This window comes from Rhinatrema bivittatum, chromosome 5 (assembly GCF_901001135.1).
Source record: "Rhinatrema bivittatum chromosome 5, aRhiBiv1.1, whole genome shotgun sequence".
Taxonomy (NCBI): Eukaryota; Metazoa; Chordata; class Amphibia; order Gymnophiona; family Rhinatrematidae; genus Rhinatrema; species Rhinatrema bivittatum.
Window position 1 is genome coordinate 179207465 of NC_042619.1, and position 19623 is coordinate 179227087.

Here is a 19623-nt window from a genome sequence, read left to right on the forward strand (position 1 = left end):
GTACAATGCAGCTAGCAGAGACTCTTTTTAGAATTTTCATCACTTCTAAGGTCAAAAATAATTTAATGATGTCCATTTTACAATGGATATCTCTGAATGTGCCTGTAACACCACCCCCCTAACCCCAACCCACCTCCCAAAAACTCACCCCAATTCAAAGTGCCCCCTTACAATGGTCCATATATAGCGTATCCGACTGAATCCTACAAAGAGACTTTCTCTTTCTCTCCATTGTGCCTACCAGGGAGCTGTAGCAAAGTGGTGCATGTAAGACATGTGTGTACAGCTGCAGACTTGTGCACAGCAAGACTACACACATGCAGCCCTTTTTAAAATCCACCTTTACTAGTCCAGCATCCCGGTGTTCCTTGGCTTTAATAAAGGCATCACAAAAACAACAGAACAAAGTCCCTAGTCATTTAATTCAACTTATTCTTGAGCCTATAGGGAAGAATCATTTATGTTTGTAGGACCACCACTCTTTCAGCTAATACACCAAGAGTATGCGGAACAGAGTAGTCAAAAACGCCAGCAATTGGAAAGAACATTTGATTTTTTCAAGCTAAGTACTCGCTATTCTTTCCAATTGCTGGCGTTTTTGACTACTCCGTTCACTGTATATGCTAGATTTAAGTCAGGACTGAGCTTATAATGAATCAGAATGTGGACAATTTTATTTACCTAAAAAATTTCAAAAAATATAAATGTGGGCCTAATAAACTTTCAGCATACTCTTGGTGTATTAGCTGAAAGAGTGGTGGTCCTACAAACATAAATAATTATTTTCCCTATATGCTCAAGAATAAGTTGAATTAAATGACTAAGGACTTTGTTCTGTTGGTTTTTTGTGATTCTGCATTGTCCCTGGATTTCAAGCACTTAAGGGCTTTTTTGTTTGTGATTTATTTAATAAAGGCATGTCAAGTTTAATTTAAAAAAAAACAACAACAAAAACACAGTGCGTTTCAAGCTCTGTTTGCGCACCACCATAGAAAAAAACAAGAGCAAACTTGACAATAAAAGTATTGAAAAGGAGCTCAACTTGAGCAGTATTTGAATACACTTTGAAGTATGTCCCGCAAGTCTTTAGTGCCTCAGCACACAGCACTGCTGGGTTTGGGTGCTTCATAGCTGACTTTGTGGTGGAGCCCCTAACACCCATTATGATTTACCGTGCATGCTAAATTTAATGCAGTGAAAGCCCATGTTAAATCAGGCATGTGCATGCATGCTAAAAATGAATAACCACATCCATGTAAAGTATGATAACAGGGTTATAGTGAGCTCATGAGTTCATATCACCTTAGTCATTAATCTTTGTCAAGTTCACTGATAAATTTAACCCTAATCTAGTGGTGGAAGTTAAATGGTAAAATACTAGCAGAGCTAGAGCACTAATACTTAACAGAGGGCTCCTGCCTCTGATCTCTCAGCAGCTTGCAGGAAGGGTCTTCATTCCTTGCTGCCATCAAAAAATGCAGACTTCCTCTAGAATGGGAAGTCCACATTCCACTTGGATGGAGAGAGTGTGAGAGGTCCCCTAGAGGGAAACCTTTATTTCAGATCTGGGGGTGGGGGGAGGGAGAGGGCCTGCAGATGATGACTGTCTTCCAAAGAGGCTTTTTTTTTTATTATATAAGAAGATGGGTTAGGAAGTGGAGTAGAAGGAGGCTTGGCAGCCCTCAGAGGAGTACTTACTATGAATTGGGAGTGTGGAAGGAGAATCAGGATCCCTGGGATCCTTCTAAAATGACTCATGGGGGAAGAGAGGGAGCTGAAGATTTCAGGGAGGACCTTGTAATATGGATCACAGGGGTGATCAAGACCAAGGGGAGTCTTCTGCTCTGGGTGGGTAGGAGGGGGATCAGAACCTGGGAAAGGATTTTACTTCTGGATCAGACAAGGCCAGATTAGAGAGAGGTATTCTCAGGCTTGGAGGGAGGGAAGGGGTATTAAGTCAAGGGAGTAAACAACATGATTGCATTTATATTTTCAAATGTACATACTGTGTTTTGCCCTCTTTCCACCATCCACAGAAATAAGAGCTACAAAGTGTGTAAGCACATTTGTGTCTGTATACCTTATAGGCAATTTTTGAAAAACAATCACCAGCTTTGTTTCCCTTAGAAATTTGGCTACAAGGCCTGCAGATAGAAAAGTGCCACAAAGGCTACTGAAAATTGCCTCCTTAGCATATGCACACTGTGAATATCTTTAACTCAGTGAGTAAGCCACAGAAGGAATTTTAGCATGGATTCTAATTTCTTTAATCCAATAATCCATACCTCTTTGTGATTCAGACCCTTTGAAAAGGAGCCTCTACTTGTCTCAGATGGATAAAAAAAAACTATGAATGTTTCTAAGCTATAAATCAATCATAACTTTCTATCCTAGGCTTGAGATCAGCTATAAATCAATCATAACTTTCTGTTCTAGGCTTGAGATCAGTTTGATTTTTGCACACTGTAAGCTCAAGTATTAAAGTAAGCCAGCCTCTTCAGCCTGTCAGCAAACAGTTCCTTTCTATAACAGTAATTCTTACTTTCTCTGTATGTTTTTCAAAATGGAGTAGGATTTGTAGATTTGGATCTTATCAACAACCAGTGGACTGTAACTGCATCTTTATTCAATTGTACAAGCTAAATTCTGGCCTGCTCGCTAGCACAACAGGTGAGAGGGTAGCTATAAAGGTAAACAATCTCCAGTAAAAGATATTGCTATCTCAGTACAATATGGCACTCCTTTACAATTCATTTGTCTGCAACAAAATCTGAAATCGAATTGACAGGTCAGTGAAAACACTCTCAGCACTTTAACAAAGATTTTAGAGGAGAACTCAAATAGTAACCAAAATGCTTTCTTAAAATAAACATTTTTATAATAAAATCCAGGCAGATCAAGTAAACGGGTTATATGATATTATCTAAAACCACATTAAAATACCCTGCTACTTCTTTCTTGCTCTTTAGTTATATTGTTGCTGAAAAGCAGGGGCAACTTTGGTCACAATAGTTTGTTTTTTTAATTCCCCCCTTCAAAAATCTTTTTTATTTCAGGGTCATCATGCAAAACTATTTACATTTCTTATTTGGTTAGATCAATGGGAGAAACAACAGTTTTCCCACGGATTTCTATGTAGAAGATCAGGCGGCATCAAACCCAGCTCTCTTTTCTAAATTGAGCATGAATTGTGCTGCATATGATTGTTGCATCTGCCTTGTAAAATGTGTTGAGCAGTAAATGTGTCGCTATGCCTGGTTCTGTTGGCACCCGAGTTTGTAAGTGAACACTAATGTCTTTGATTCACAATCTGCAATCTACTACAGTGAAGAGGTATAGATCTTAGGAAGACCTTTTCGGTTGCTTTTTTTTTTTTTTTCTCCATACCACCCCTTCTGTCAAAGCAGTCATGCTAGTAACATGCATTCTCCAATGGCACTAAAATCTAGAGCACTTGGATTCCCAGCCACCAGCCTTTTAGTTCATACAAAAAAGACCATACTTCAGGGCTGGCCGAAGCCCCCTCTTGTGAAAAAAATACATTAAAAAAAAAATTCGCTGGTACTGGAACTACTCATTCAAATTGTTTAAACAACTACATTTTGTTTCATATCGTCTTTTTAGTCCTAGCAACATTTCCGAGCACTATCAAGAACAGTACCCAAAATTTTCTACCTTTTAAAATGTTGCAGTCTTCTTCTTTCCCTGATACCTCAGTCAAACAAACAAGTGTATAGTTTTGTTTTCTTACGTCTTAAGAACACAGATGTACATTACTTTTCCAAATCGAATCATAAGAAGTTCAGACGCTATAAGGTGTCCTGTGCACCAGTTTAACATTCCATTACTTGGTTCTTGTCATATCCTTCATAACTATTAAATTAATGAGTGACCTCTTTTCTAAAGTCTCCCAATAGTGTGCACCTATAATGTCTTTATATTCAAAGTATCTGGAAAATGTAAACTAAAATCCAACTACTTGATCTGAAAGTGGAAAGTGAGTATTTATATAATTAAATCACCAAATGCTGTAAGTTAGCATAAAACTGACTTCCGCTTTCGTCTAAATAATGAACTTGACTACAGTTATATAGATAACTAAAGCACAAGGCTCCATAAAGAGTTAACTGACAACTATGGTAAAACCTTCCCCAGGTGTTTGAAAAATAGAAGTACTTTGGATGTAAATATTTTTTTTAAAAAATCACACTGTAAATACAAAATAAATCTGTATTACATTTAGAGACACCCAGACTCATAAATCTTGTAAGGATTTTAAAAAAAAACAAAAAACTATGCTAATAAAACAGAGTTACGTTGCAAAGTGGAATTTCATTTTGAAATGCATGAATTATATTCTCTGTACAGTTTAATCATTGGGTATTTAAAATAGCTATTTCCATCTAAAATCCAATCAGACGTCAACACAATACCTCCAGGCAATAAATGATCATCTCGATTTTGCATTTGTAAACTGGAAGGAATAAATGGGACTTGTGGATACCAAGAGGTCAAGTGCGGCTGCTCAAATATTTTTCTTACAAAATGACGGATTTATTAGACAAATAAGGAGACCGGCTGATGCAAAACCCCCAGTGATTGAATTTTGACGTTGAGTCAACAACAACTCGAACTACATCAGTGCTCCAAGATTTAGTTATGATGGTAGAGATTACTGAACAAATAGAAGGCAGAAATGAATACAGATTTCCTAGGATCTGCCCCTGGCACCCTCTTCTTGACATTCTCCTCCATATGCTACCCCTATTCATACTGTATTCTAATTAACAGACAGGGCCCTGTCTCGCCATTTTAAAGAAGGAGCTAAATCATAGGGGTTTTATATATATATATAACTGATAGCTTCAAATAAAGCGGCTTGTATTCCTTAAGTGTACAGCACTCTTTTTTAAACGTTATTTCCCCCATATTTTGCGATTGCTAACCCTAACGTATGGTGTTGCATGTATTTTTTATTTTTATTTTTTTAGCAAAGTATATGTTACTCCGGGCGGAAAATAGTTTAATTCCCATTTCTAACATGTGGGGGGGGGGGGGGGGGGGGGGGAGAATCATTTAACTCTCATCTGATGTTTTTCTTTTCTTGTCACTGAGAGCCGCCTATATGCGTGCGTGTTGTGTGGGGGAAGGGCGATAGGGCAATAAGAGAAGAGAGAGAGAGAGAACGCATTTGTGAGGTTGGTGCTGAGGCTGGCATGTGTGCGGAGGAATGTCAACATGCTTAGGAAAATTATGTTAGCGGAAAATATGCAAAGCATCTTTATAAAATGTGTTATGGTCTGTCCTTTTTTTTTTACGCTCAAATTGTTCCCTACTGGAGGGAATACCGCAGGTACTCTGCGGGCCCGCGTGAAAGAGCCTTCATTGGCTAACGTACAGCTGACTGGAGGGCGAGGAAGCAGCCAGGGAACTGGCCAAGGTCCTGAAAAGTCTTTAAACTCGGCCAGGGAAAACGCGTTATTCACGCTTTCTTGCCTTCCGCCTTTTCGGACGTCGTTCTCCCTGCTAATCACGAAATAGGGCTTAAATAATGGACAGCACGCTTAGGCATAAAACATTTCTGCAGCTAATATTTTTCAAGGGGAGAAGGGGGGAGGGGGGATGAATTAATCCCCACCTGCTGCGACAACCCTGCTTTCATTTGCTTCCTTATATCGTGCAGTGATAGACTTGGCCGCTTAAGCTAGCGAGCCTCGTTGAGACGTCACTCCTCTTTTACTAAGTCTTTAAAATCCTTCGGTTGTATTTTTCTTCTGTAGATAATGAAGTTGCTGACAGCACACAAAGTTTGTAGTGGTCACTTGTAGTGTACATCTAGTTTCTATATTTCACGTTAAACTGCAAGACATACTATTTCTAAAGATAGAAAAACTGGGAGCATCGAAGAACCTCCAACAGTACAAAACTATTTTCATTATTTCAGTTATTAGTTTGCTTCTTCTAAACAAAATCATTATTTAAATGAGACAGTAATCTAAAACTGCATACCTAGCCATAGCTACCAAGATCATGAATTTCTAAAGATTATGAACGACGTTCCTCATCTTACTTCGCTCTGTAAACTGATATTTAATTCAAAATTCTTTGTCGGCCAATGAATAATCTTGTCACCCTTGTATATAAAATGCAATACTGCTCTGACAAAGCAATAAATTTACTGAATTTTCTTAAACATTTTTTATAAGATTTCAACTTCTGCAACACCTTTTAGAATGCAAAAGCCCTGTCAAATTAAAGTGAGTCCTCGTGTCTTGCCTGCTTCCAGCAAATAACTTGCAGCGCCTAATAAATCCAGCTGGCGTTCCTTATATAGCCTGGTGCAGAAATAATTATTGTCCTGCCTTGTTTCATGTCAGAGGCCTCTTCGGCTCATCTGTCATGAAACCAATTTCACTTTATTTACATCCATTTGCTAGTTTAATTACTGTGCTGATGAATAGCCTGAAGGAATTAAGTTACGAGTCTTTGGAAACCTAAAGCGACAGATATATGGGTTACCTTTTAACTAGAGGCAAGAAAATAATGGTGCCAGTGCACACAAAATGTAAAGGTAATCAGTGCGTGCGTATACATCAGTACTTTTTAAACTATAGAATCAAAATCTTCACATAAATATTTATACCTATGTTCATGTAAGGTGGTGCTTTGCAGAATTATTTTTCTTAGTTTATAACAGTTAATAAAAATTGCATTTTAAACAAACACAGTGTGAGTTCTTCTAATTTTATATTCTTTAAATTAATCTAGCTAGCTTTAGATTTGAAATCAAGGTGAGTGGTTCTGTAAATCGCTAGAGGCCTGACAATCGTCTCTTCTCCGCCTAAGGATGCTTTAGTAAATAAAAGGGTGCAAAAGTAGAAAAAAATAACCTATCCCAAGGAATGTGTATGGTTGTCTGTCTGTCTATCTCTCCTCTATCTCCTATGAGAAACAACTGATACTTATCAACTGCCAACAACACAACGGATACACACATAAAAGGAGGGAAAGGGTAATAGCAGGATCCTGCAACTTTTTGTGGTTTATCACCCGTTTAGTAACACCTGTTTGATGAGGAAAATATTGTTGGTTTGGTTTTTTTCCACACTAATCCATTTCGAATGCCAGGATCGTAGAGTTATTTTGTTTCTTTTCATACCTCAAAAGCTCTTAACATTGTCTGGTTCTTATGCACCGAGTGAATACTTTTCTTAGTATTGCGAGGAACCCCCAATATTCTATCGTTTCCTTCACTGTGCTGTCGATAGAGGACAGGACACCTGAGCTACCCATGAAATATTTACTATTTCAGGGAAAAAAAAAGGAACCGTGCTAAGGAAATTGTGTTTCTGTTTGTCACTTTATTGTAAAATAAGAGCTCGTGGTTACTGTTAAACACTGTTCTCAAGGGACCCCAGAAAACAACTGTTCGGTTCAAAATACATTATTTCCTTTATAAAATATTGCACCAGCTGATTTCAAACTATATTTTACTGCCTTAATTTGTTTTCTATCCCCCATCCTCTAACGTAAATATCCGTTGGCAAGGCTACGTCAAAAAACACATTGCTATATTGTAATCATATCAAAATAGTTTCATTTGTAATAAACATCATTATTATATTTCAGAGGGAAAAGGAAGAAATATTAGCTAAAATAATATGGTGGGTTATCCGAAGCTTTTTTGTGGGGTTTTTGTTTTTTGATTAATAGATCCATGTGGCTAAGGGCCTGACATATGGTGTGCGAAGCAGCTTGAGATGGTACCTTAGGCATCCCCTACGGCCATTAACATATTAGAGGCTTATGTGCAGTCAGACAGTCAGACTTCATCTAGAGCCCGGCTCGGAAAGGCTGAACCCCAGAGCTGTTTGATATAGTCTTTCAATAATGCATCACTCTTCAATTTTAAGGCAGCTGCTGGGGTGCTGAGGCATTGCTGCAGTAGTGCTTCAGTGAAGTTCAGAAGCAAATGCGCTCTCTTTCCTCCTCTTTATTTCAATATAATATTGTTCTCTCTATGACTGTATGGAGATTGATTCCTAATATAGCATCAGTTTTTTGTTTTGTTTTGTTTTTGTCTGCTTCCCTCCTCTCTCTCTCTCTCTCTTTTTAGGAATGTTTGCGGTTAATTTTTGGATAATATAACAAAAAATGTAATTTTACAAGTCAGGTTTTACTAAGGCAGCGATATCTTTCAAATATTAATTAGACAAAATATGCATATCTTTTGAGTAAAATGTTGAGGTCACCGGGTTTTAGGTGTAGCTATTTTATGGACGATGATCCCAATTAAGATGCAATAACGTGTCAAGATAACAGATCCTGCTATTTACTAGAATTCTGGGAAATTATTTGAAATAATTTTTCGTAATGCTTTTTCGAATTTGAGTGAAAATCTCATTCATATCTATTATTTAACACTGTACGTATAAATAGAAATTATTTTAGAAAAGCAGCCAAATGCACACCAAATATATATTTAATTTATGGAGATTATTTATACAGAAACAAATAAATCACTTTTCCCACCTTTCTCCTGCAGTCTCATTTAAATTACCCACACTTCTTTTGAACTTTGCTCTGGCTCCTTGGTAGGGGAATAAATGCTGTTCCGCGCCATTAAGCATACTACAGGATCACTTTCTGATCTCACGGAAATAGAGTTAATAAGGTGCTTTGATGATGTTTTACTTTCAGACCATATGCCTTAAGGCAGAACAAAATTCACAAAGGTAGCTGAGAAAGAAAATTGCCGAGATCGAAGAGCAGCCGCCCATTCAAACCGGCGTAAGCACTGTGCTCTCTGCACAGGAAACTCTTCCCGTGCAGAGCAGGTCTTTTTTACTTTGATTTCTTTCCCGTCTCCCGTAACTGAAAAGCCAAGGGTAATTTATATACAGCCCATTTATTTTAAACTGGTCTGAGCGTGTATTAGCATTATTCCTTGGAGCAAACGTTGTTTCCGATCCCGCCGCTGCGCAATTATGAACAACAAAAAAAAAAATCGAGAAACCAGATCTGTAGATTAAGAGATGCACATCATGCGCCTTTGGGGTGTTTCACCTTTGTGAATTGTGGCAACCGTGTCGATTGCTTTTTGTTACTCTTAACAAGAACTTCACTTCGCTAAAGGGCCCTCTTTTCCGAAGGTTTCTGCCGTCCCATACTTTTGATGGGAAAAAAAAATCTTTGGGAAAAGAAAAATTCGATAAAATAATACAACTCCTTAGAGTTACGGGTTTATTCAGTGCCATCTTTACAAGTATATCCTGCTTGTCTACTGCATCCTGGTTTATTGATATGAGTACGTCATTGTTCTCTCAAGACATAAAATATCAAAAGGATGCTTTATCGCCTTTGTTCAAACGTTAAGTGTTTTATCGTGATTATAATTCCATCCCAGCCAAATAAAAATTATTTGCATTTTTCAAACGTGCGTTGCGTTATCAGTTCCCTTTCTCTCTCACACACACATACACACACACACACACACACACACACGCTATGTATACACAAGCATGCACACAGCGCTTTCTTTCCTTTAGAGCCTTTACTTTATAATGCAGCTTTAATAAAGTCACATAGGTGAACGAAATTAACATAAATCATTATTAGTTATTAGGATTTGCTCTAAATTGCTCTCTGAATATAACACGCCAAACCCCATCTGCCACTCCGGCTTTTGCCTCAATAGATTGCAGATAAAATAAATGTCCTTACCCCATTAGAATGTTCCTGTCTGTGTAGCCAAAAGCCAAACAAAAGCAATAAATACAGAGCTCTTTCTCTCCACTATTCAGCTGTGACTGTTTTCATCAGCTCTTCCTCTTAGAAAAGCTCGATAGCTGCCTGAAAATATTGCATTTTATATCACCAAAGGGCGATTAATATTGCATTAACTGTATTTAACATTTTTTAAGCGCGAGTAAGCTGAAATGAGTAAGTTTCTGCTCCTAAATGCTAAGGATGTCAGACCTGGTGAAACTGCTTGAAATATATGTGTAAGAAGATTATTTGTATTGTATTTGTATATTTATAATGTTATGGAACAGTGTGCGCCTTTTGAAGTAGAAGAAGCCATGCTAATGGTCTGTTTAAAGTATTCTGACACTGTCTGGAGACATCCAAGTCTCTGCCTTCATTAAATGTTTATTGTCAACACTTCCGTGAAAAAAAAAAAAAGAAGAAATCTTGTGTAAGTGAATTTCCAATGCTGGATGCTGTCAACACTTTGTTTTATTCTGATCAATGTGTACGGAAGTTTGTATGCATTATGCTGAAGTGAAGAGAAACATAGATATGGTGTGATAATTAAAGTTACCAAAATCAAACTTTCTGTAAGAATGTGACTCACATTTTGGCCGTTGTCAAGGGCTACGGCCTGCATGCGGCCTCGTTTTTTTCCGCCTTGTCCAAATTACTATTTTTCCCCAATGATGTGATAGTCTTTAATGCTGACACACTGCACTAGATTTTTGGAAGCAGACCTATTAAGCAAGCAAAGAACGCTTCTGCCCGTTTTCCCGGAGCATGATTCTTTTCCACTTTATGTTGGTGAGTCTGTTTCATCTATGCATGCACATGAACACCCATTCTTTGAAGTAGCTGCCACATGTGAGGTGTGCTTACAGCCTCTACACATTTACCCACAATTTCCTATAATCTTGTGAATGTTTGTCATTATTCACAAAGGTTTAAGATGAAATTTAAATCATAACTTTCAAATATAAAGTTTACTATTGTGTTAGTAGAATGATTCACTATGTAACATTATTATACTAGTTTGACTTTCATTAAGGATAATTACTAGAACTGTTTTGCATTTTGTTGTCAACTGCTTGACCACAGAGCAATGCAATACAAAGAAAGGGAAATAACCCAATCTGAGTACTATATGTAAAGCAGAACAGATAAACCACTTTCTCTGATTTAAAAAAAAAAATGTGTGCGTGAGCCTCCCATCACGCCGTCTTGACAACAATTACTAAAGTTTTTAATTAGCCTCTTGTTATAATTCATTTTATTAATTTTCTAAATCTCAGCCCATGAATTATTAAAACCGGCTCTGTAATTGTATTTGCAGCATTCCCTTTGTAGTGCACGTGATTGAAATCTGCTGCCCAGAACAATTTTTCTTCCCGAATTAAGTTTCATTTCTGTAGCATGCAATCCTCTTCGTGACTTGAGAGCTCTGCTGGCTAACAGCGCTGCATCCCACCTGGAAACAAAACAGATTCCCATCGGGGACGGAATTATGGTAGCCATGTTTACAAGTCAATTCTCTTCTTTCCTTGCAGTATTTTAGCTTCCAAGATGAATTTAGCTTTAGAAATGCGTGCTCCATTAGGCCCTGCTTACTAACTGGTCAAAAATGAATGATCCTGATAAAATCTGAGACAGCTCGGGTTAGGTGCAATTATGTGTCTCATGGCCCAACGTCCATCAGAGTTAAATAATTATCAACAGCTTCGCCGGTCTCTGAAGGGGAAGAAGCAATAGGGGGTTATGGGACTGTTGGTAGAACTCTCCTCTAGGACAATTCATTGTCTTTCTGCTCAGTCTTTTTTAACTTGCTGAACCAAGACAGAATTAGGCCTGTTATCACAAGAGAGTAAAAATCAATTGAATCATGACACTGTATGTCTATTATTCATTTATGATGGTCTAATCTCAGTTGAAAGCAATAGGAGAACAAGTGTTAACAGGAATTCCTCAAGTCACCGTGGAGCCTAGCCTTCAGCTCCTGATTGTGACCAACAATAAGAAACACCAATGTAAAACCTGAAACAAAACACTACCACTATACCTAAACTGATGTTTAAAGTCTACTCATTGATTTAAGGGGCATGCATTCCATGTTAGCAAATTATGACGAGAAAGATGCGGGCCAAAGAATTCTGGATATACTGTATTAAAATAATTGTAAAGTGATACTACGAGCTTATATTAGCTGAACTATTGAATTAGTTCTTAGTATCATGTTTATTTCTATGGGGCCATGATCTGCTCCCCTACTTCATACAGTAAAAGTTAAACTACCTTCATGAAAGGTAATTGTACTTTTTCAGAACGATGTTTCATACTTCCATAGATTTACACCCATGGATATTTTGCAAGCTTTTCTTGTTGCTGCTATTATTTCTTTATCCAGAACTATCTTATTCGCTAGTTGCTGAGTATAGACTACAAAATTAACTTTCCTAAGTACTAGTCAGTGGCCCTTATTTTATAGCTATGGTTTTTCTAATATTTTAGTTTGGTCAGAGAAACAAAGCAAACCAACCTTTGTTATATTTATTTTTATTTGTTCGTTCTTGTGCAGTCAAAAAAAAAATATGTTGAACCTTTTCTATAAAATAATGTTCTTCAAATGCGTTTATTAAAAAAAACAAAACAAAAAAAACTCTGTGATGGCATTGCAAGTTTGTATCAAAGAAGTCAGTTTCCAAGTAACCAAATTTGTTTTAAAAAATATCTTTTGTGTTTATTTTTTAACATCAACAATGAATGCATTTCAAATCACAGCTTTTTAAACCCATTAGTCCCCTCTGAACAACAAGTAAATGTACTGAACTCACAGATTTACCGGTGAAAATAAAAACATGGGGGATAGGCCAGATATAACAAGCATTTTCCCACAGACACAAAATGGGAGAACTCGCTCACCACATTTAGCCCATAGAATGCCTAGAAATGCGATAGTCCCAGCCATTAAAATAACTTTTTTTTTTTTTTTTACATTTGGCATCTGTTCTAGTCAGAGTTCCACAGAAAACAGAAAGATGTTAATTGATCATTTGAAGCAGTAGGTGGCATCCTCTATACGTTCATAATGAACAATTGCATTGGAAGTGAACTGTGAGATTAGGTTTTTTTTATTTTCAGATGTATTAACATAGAGTAAAAAATAAAACAGGTTTGTTATGCAACCTACTCTAGATTCAAAAACAGGCCAGTTAGAACCACTCCTACTGACTTCAAATCTATGCCAGGCTACTGAGTTGCAGGTGCATAGTGCCTTGCGGTAAACTGAAGAGAAATACTTCACAGATTCTATTGGTTTTGCCTTTTTTTTTAATTTATTGATTTACATCTGCAGTTAGAATAAATTTCAAGAAACACACACAACTAATATATAGTTCATTTTATTCAGAGCACCGACTTTCTCTAGTTTGACATAAGAGCTATCTTGACGTAATGAATTCTGATTTGGTTGGAAAAAATACATCTTTCTCTTTTTTGGTAGAATTTAGTTTAAATAATTTAACGGTCATCTGCAATTTACCGACCGTAATGAAGGGGGAAAATGCACCCATTAGTAACACTGTCGTGTTCTCTGTTTGTTCATTTATGTGTTAGTGTGCTGGCACACATTTCCCTGCTGTTTTTGGCTTACAGAAATAGTTTTTTTTATTTTTTAATATAAATAAAAGTAATAGTAAAGACAACCGAGGAGAAAGCTCAAAAAACATACATGAGCAGGTAGATAAGTCAGTGAGACATTTCAGGATCCACATGTGGTTGCAGTTTGCAATCATTTCTTGTGCGCCAAAGAAAATATTTACAGTTCTCTTCCTTTTCCTAAATACAACATGACAAGAATGTTGTGTTTTCGGTGAACACAGGCAGTAAACAGTGAAATCACACCATCTACAAAAGGTCTACCAGAAGCTAGTCTGTTTAGTGCTCAGTTTTAAATGCATAGAATGTTTGCGCTGCAAACAATGATACATAAAATAAATAAATAATTAATTAATAAATAATAATTATAATAAATACTCTTTCACGGATCTTTCTGTGCCTTTTAGGTCATGCATGATTTCAATCTGTTTGAATTGTATTTTTTTTTTCAGAAGTTGTTCTCATTCGGAATTGTAGTAAACCAGCAACACCAACTGGCCATTCAAGCCTTAAGCCCACGGCTTGGTTAGGGCTACCCACCATACTCTACTTATTTTTCGCTTTAGGTTTTAATCCACCAAAGATGCACTTATATTATTATGACATCTTGTTTTCCAAATTCAGTATACTACGATAGTGCAAATAAAACAGTTCTTATACCCAGCGTTTATTACAATAAACGATCAGTCTTATTTTTTCCCCCATCATGCAGACCCTTAGAAACAAATTTCGTGATATTCTTAGCTTTGTTAACAAGAAGGCAGTCTTTAAAAAAAAAAAAAAAATGCACTGTCACTAACTGGAAGCCGAGACAGTAACTTTTCACATTGCCATCCTGCATCCTCTCCGTTGGGTTGGTAAGGAAACCCAGAGAGAATGACAGCTATTCTTTGATCACTGCACATCTCATGTGCTAAGAGAAAAGAATTCAGTTTCTGAATATTTGGCGAAGAAAACAAAAAAAAAAAAAGAAAAGATAAGGATATAAAAGGAGTAATGAGGTAACTTTTTTGTTTTGTTGTGTTTTTCTTTTTCCGAATTGTTCTTTTTTCAATCGAAGTCAAATGTGGCTGCAGAAACGGGTTTTCCAATTCTAAAACATGACGTGCTGAGCATCAATCACTCGCCCTTGAGACAATGTTTGGGAGAAGGGGACTGCCAGGTCGGCCGTTCTCCGGTCTTATCTCCTCCTGTCAGCAGAGAAATTGGCCCATCTAAATTACCTGTAATTTGCATACTTCACATTCACCAGCAGCGTGAAACCAAATAATAACAACGGAGGAGAGAAAAGGAAGAAAGAAAAGAAAAACACCAAGCCTCATAAAAATGAAATTGATGAGTTCACATTATCATCACCACCAATACTTTCACCCCCGGATTTGTGAGTTTGCTTATCACTGAGTTTCCAAACCGAGGAACTGTACCATAGTTCCTATAATGTTATTGTGGTCAGATATTACTTTATTGGTTACAGGATTTTATATGTATATATAGCTATCTCTCTCTTCTCTCTTTCGAAACACACAAACACACACACAACCATACAATATATACATACATACGCGCATATAAAGAGAGAGATATAGCTGCATATAGATATAGACGGTTCTTTGCTCCCTAGGATATATTTATGGGTTTTTTTTCTTATATTTTTAAAAAGTGGCTTTCATCTGTACAAGTCCTCTCCAGCTCCCGGGAGGGGGAGGGGGGGAGGGGGCGGGGAAAGGAAACAAGAAATAAAAAGAAAACCAAACAAAAACAATAAGGACTCGGGAGAGGGGGGTGGGGAAATCAAAGAAAGCGAAAGAAAACTCGAAAAAAAAAAAAAAAAAGGGGGAACCCAAAGCTTGTCCACGTTTAATAGGTCGCCGAAAATTTCATCCTTTTCTGCTTCTGTCTCTGATTACAAAACCAAACCCGCACCACGTTCTTTTTCAAGTCCAACTTCTCGGCGATGGCCGCGATCTTCTCGGAGGAGGGCCGGGGCTGCACCGCGAAGTAGGCTTCCAGGGAGCGCTTCTCCGGGGCCGCGATGGAAGTCCTCTTGCGCTTCTTCTCGCCCCCGTTGAAAAGTTCCGGCTTGTTCATCTTCTCGCGCTGCGCGCCCTCGGCCTCCTCCAGCCAGGCCTGCAGGATGGGCTTGAGGGCGATCATGTTGTTGTGGGACAGCGTGAGCGACTCGAAGCGGCAGATGGTGCTCTGGCTCAGCGAGCCCACGCCCGGGATCTTCAGGTTGGCCAGCGCCGAGCCCACGTCGGCCTGGGTCACCCCCAGCTTGATGCGCCGCTGCTTGAAGCGCTCGGCGAAGGCCTCCAGCTCGCGCGGGTCCGTGTCCGAGTCGCTGATGGGCGCCAGGCCCGCCGCCCCCACCACGGCCGCCGCCGCCGAGGCGGCCTGGGCCACCGAGCAGTGGTGCGCGGCCACCAAGCCCGGGTGCGCGAGGCCCGCGCTCATGTTCATGGCGCCCGGGTGCGAGAGGTGGCCCAGCCCGTGCATGTGCGCGTGCGGGTGCGGGTGGGCCGAGGAGGCGATCAGCCCCCCGCCGCCCCCTCCTCCTCCTCCGCCCGCGCCTCCGCCGCCTCCTCCCCCGCCGCCGCCCGCGCCGGGCCCCTCGTGGCCCCCTCCGCCGGCCATCAGGGCGAGCGAGGGCGAGGCGATGTGCTCCATGAGGTCGGCGGGCTCCAGCGGCTGGTGGTGGTGGTGATGGTGGTGGTGGTGGTGGGCCAGCGGCACGGTGGAGGTGGACGCGCAAGGCACGCTGTTCATGGTGTGGTAGGTGGCGTCCGGCTTGAACGGGTGGCTCTTGCCCTGGGACACGGCGATGTCGACGGCCGCCAGCGCCTCGGCCCGGGCCAGCAGGGTCTCGTCCAGGCTGGCGAAGATATTGCCCTGCAGCTGCGGATCGGGAGGGGAAGAGGGGAAGAAAGAGAAAAAGAGCCAGTAAAAAAAAAGAGAGAGAGGGAAGGAAGGAAGAAAAAAAAGAGATCTAAACAGAAGAAAGAAGACGAAATGGATGTTTAACACTCAGCTGGGGAAAATTCTGTCAAGCAAAGGAAGTAAAAAGAAACAAAAAAACAAAAAAAAAAAAGGCCGAGTCTTAAAAATTAATACAGAAAGTGGATGGCGCCCGAGACTGGTGGGAATAAGCTTTCAAAAAGAAGAAACAAACAACAACAACAACAAAAAACCCCCAAACCCAAGATCCCAGACAGAAGCACACATGAAACAAAAAAAAACCCCCAATAAAAACATTAAGTGCAGCTTGTCAAACTGTGCCTGGCAGCGTCCGGGCTTGAGGGCTCCCCCTTGTTACTGTTAACGCTCGCATACACACATGCGGCGTGCGGCAAGGAGAGCTCTGGCGAAAGGCGGGGAGGGGGGGAAAGGGAAAGAAGTGGGTGAGAGTGGGGGGGCGTGAGCGGACTGCTTACCGGCGGAGTGGGCAGACAGGCTCTCCTTATTGCTTCCGAGCTGGAGTGCAGCGAGGTGTACTTGTGCTCAGGTAGGCTGGGATGCATGGCGAAGTGCGGCTGCTTGCTGTTCATGGACATCATCTTGGCGACTTTTGCCTGTAATCCAAAGCGCTCCTGAAGCGAGGGGAGAAAGGGCTCCTCGGAAGCTCCCGCTGCCGCTTGCAGCTCCCGCTGACCGCACAGCGCGCGCCGCCTGCCTCCAGCCTCGCGCTCGCACTTCTCGCTCTGCTCTCTCCCGCCGCCGAGCCCGGCCGCCTCCTTACACCTGAGCGCCCCCTCCCACCCCCCAAGATCACGTCGCTGCCCGCGCGCACTTCTCGCGAGAGGTGGCGCGTGCTCGCTCGCTCGCTCGCTCGCTCTCTGCCTTGCCTGGCAGGTCTAGCCGCCGCCTGTCAGTGCGCGAGCTTCTCTTATTATAGCGACCGGCAGTACGGAGGACGCGAGGGTCGCACCTGTAGCTCTCGGGCATGCGTGCTGCGCGCTTTACCTTTCGGGCGGCTGTGGGGCAAGTCCGCGCCCGGCAAAAGTTCGTGGGTGCCAAACTGCTTGCCACCTTCTTGCAGGATTCTTAAAGATTACTCAAGAAGGACTTTTGTTTTCCTTTCCAAAGATTTGCAACTTCTCGTGGGTAGGCAGATCACTGCCGTTTGTGCGAGAGAACTTGCTCTGAAGGAGTTCCGATTCTATTGATTTTCACATCACTCCGCCTCTTACTTGATAAGGACTGAACCTGCCTATTACAAGCACTTGCGTCCTATGGCACGGACAGTCACCCGTGTACTTTCAAGGATGCGATTCCTCTTGCAAAATACCTTTGCGAATTTCGCCATCGTTTCCCTAGTACTCATACACTTTTTCTATCCAGATGGTTTGAATGCAGGGGTTTCTAGAAAACATTATGAAGATGCACAATTAAAAAAAAAAATGAACATGAAGCATTTCTGAGCAATGAACGCTCTGTTTTACGGCGAGTAGTTTGTACATGCACTTAACAAATAGGGACAGTAAATGACACTGACAAATGGCATTTGGTCATTTGTTTCTTTCATAATTTCTTTCACTTGAAATGTAGAACAAGCGAAATATTTATACAGAAACTGAGTATCAAAAGTGAACAATTGTACTCATCATTTGATACGGGTGACAATCCAGTGCAATTAGATACATATACAATCAATAAACCATGCAATTTATAGTTTGCAGTAACTGATCGCTTTATACCTCTTTGAATTATCTCAGTTCCCGTAATCAGCACCCAAAATTAATGCATAACCGGAGGATTCTAATTATAACCCTGGAATAGCACTATTATAATTATGACATGATTTGATCTGCAGCAGAAATGATATAGAAAGAAACCTGTTACTTGAATTATGGCTTGAGAGCTTTTAAGTGGTCAGTGGTCGGATACTGAATCCGGCGGCATGGTCTAACACTGAGGGAAGTTATTTAAAAGCTGGTATTAAGGAGTGCACAGTCTCAAGGAAGGACCAGTATATATCACTCTTTGACTTTTCTAGATGTCCACTGCAACCCGACAATTAAGAAAGAAAGCGGCATGCTAAATTTCGTATGCAAAGGGGGCTTCATCCATTACCTATTCCCCAGGGACTCCTGAATGCAACTTTATATGGATGGGAATGAACTGGGAGCTGAGCAGGCTGTATTTGTTTTGGATGGGAAAACACATATTTTATTTAGGAAAATGATTGTTTAACGCTAAGATCGCATAAACTAATACCGTATTATGATAACAGCAGTAAAACAGGACGGACCGGTGCAGGCTTCATTTCAGCCTGCTTCCAGCACTCGGGTTTGGAAAGATAAGAGAGCTGAAAAAGTACCGGCGTTTTACAAATGTTTCCAGCTCAGCACTCAGCAAGAATTCAAAAGAAACCAGAAAGTGATAAACAGGGGTGGGGGGCGCTAAAAATCAGAGCATAAGGAGCCACGGAATATTACAGTCCATGAATTAGGATGGTGAAGGGGTTTTTTTGTTGTTGTTTTTTTTTTTTTTGGGGGGGGTGGGGGAGGTTGATATTGAAGTAAAGTGCATTCACTTTCCCAGTTATCTGCAAACTGTTTCATGTTTCGAAAGTGGAAATTTCTCTTCCTTCCACCCTGCAAATGATTATTTTCTAGACACGCACAAAATGCAGCGTGTACCTAGCCAGCCAGTCGATTTCTATTCCGTGGTAACACTTCTTTAATAAAGGCTCCCACAGGATAACTATAACTCAGACTGGCATGTCTTGCCAGTTAGAAAAAAAGTAAGTTTGTCCGTTGGATCGCTACTTAAACGGTATATGCTTTCCCCCTTTCCAGTTGTTTTTTTTTTTGGCAGGAGTGTTCTTATTTTTTTTTCATCTGACCAAAACAAAGTTAGTAAACGTACACAGTGTGAGTAATCTACCGCCCCGGATAAAATAAAAGCTGGTTCTCTTTTAGGGGTTTTCTTGCCTCAGCAAAGACTTGTAATGACTGACGTACAAGAGGCAACAGTTTGCCTTTGCAGCCAAAGTGTGCAATGTTGTCCTATTAAAAACAAAATAAAAACTGAATCCTGATTCAGGTGCCCCCCCCCCCCCCCCCCTGCAGAGATATATATCTGGTGGATGGAAATCTTTAAATAGCAGGACCAGACAAACACATTCAAGTCTGTCTGTCCCACATCATTCACCGACTCACTCACATTCACATACACATGCATGGGGGGTGAGAGAGCCTGCGTATTTCTCTGTGTCTA

The 19623-nt window shown here is 40.3% G+C and overlaps 1 protein-coding gene across 1 annotated transcript; it reads right to left on the reverse strand.

Annotated features, from left to right (window-relative positions):
• Positions 1 to 12724: 12724 nt before the first annotated feature.
• POU4F1 (POU class 4 homeobox 1) lies at positions 12725 to 17127 on the reverse strand. The gene is made up of 2 exons (XM_029603044.1): positions 16836 to 17127; positions 12725 to 16299 (listed from the first exon to the last, which is right to left on the reverse strand). The coding sequence occupies exons 1-2, from the start codon at positions 16956 to 16958 to the stop codon at positions 15262 to 15264; spliced, it is 1161 nt and encodes a 386-aa protein (XP_029458904.1). The 5' UTR covers positions 16959 to 17127; the 3' UTR covers positions 12725 to 15261.
• Positions 17128 to 19623: the final 2496 nt, after the last annotated feature.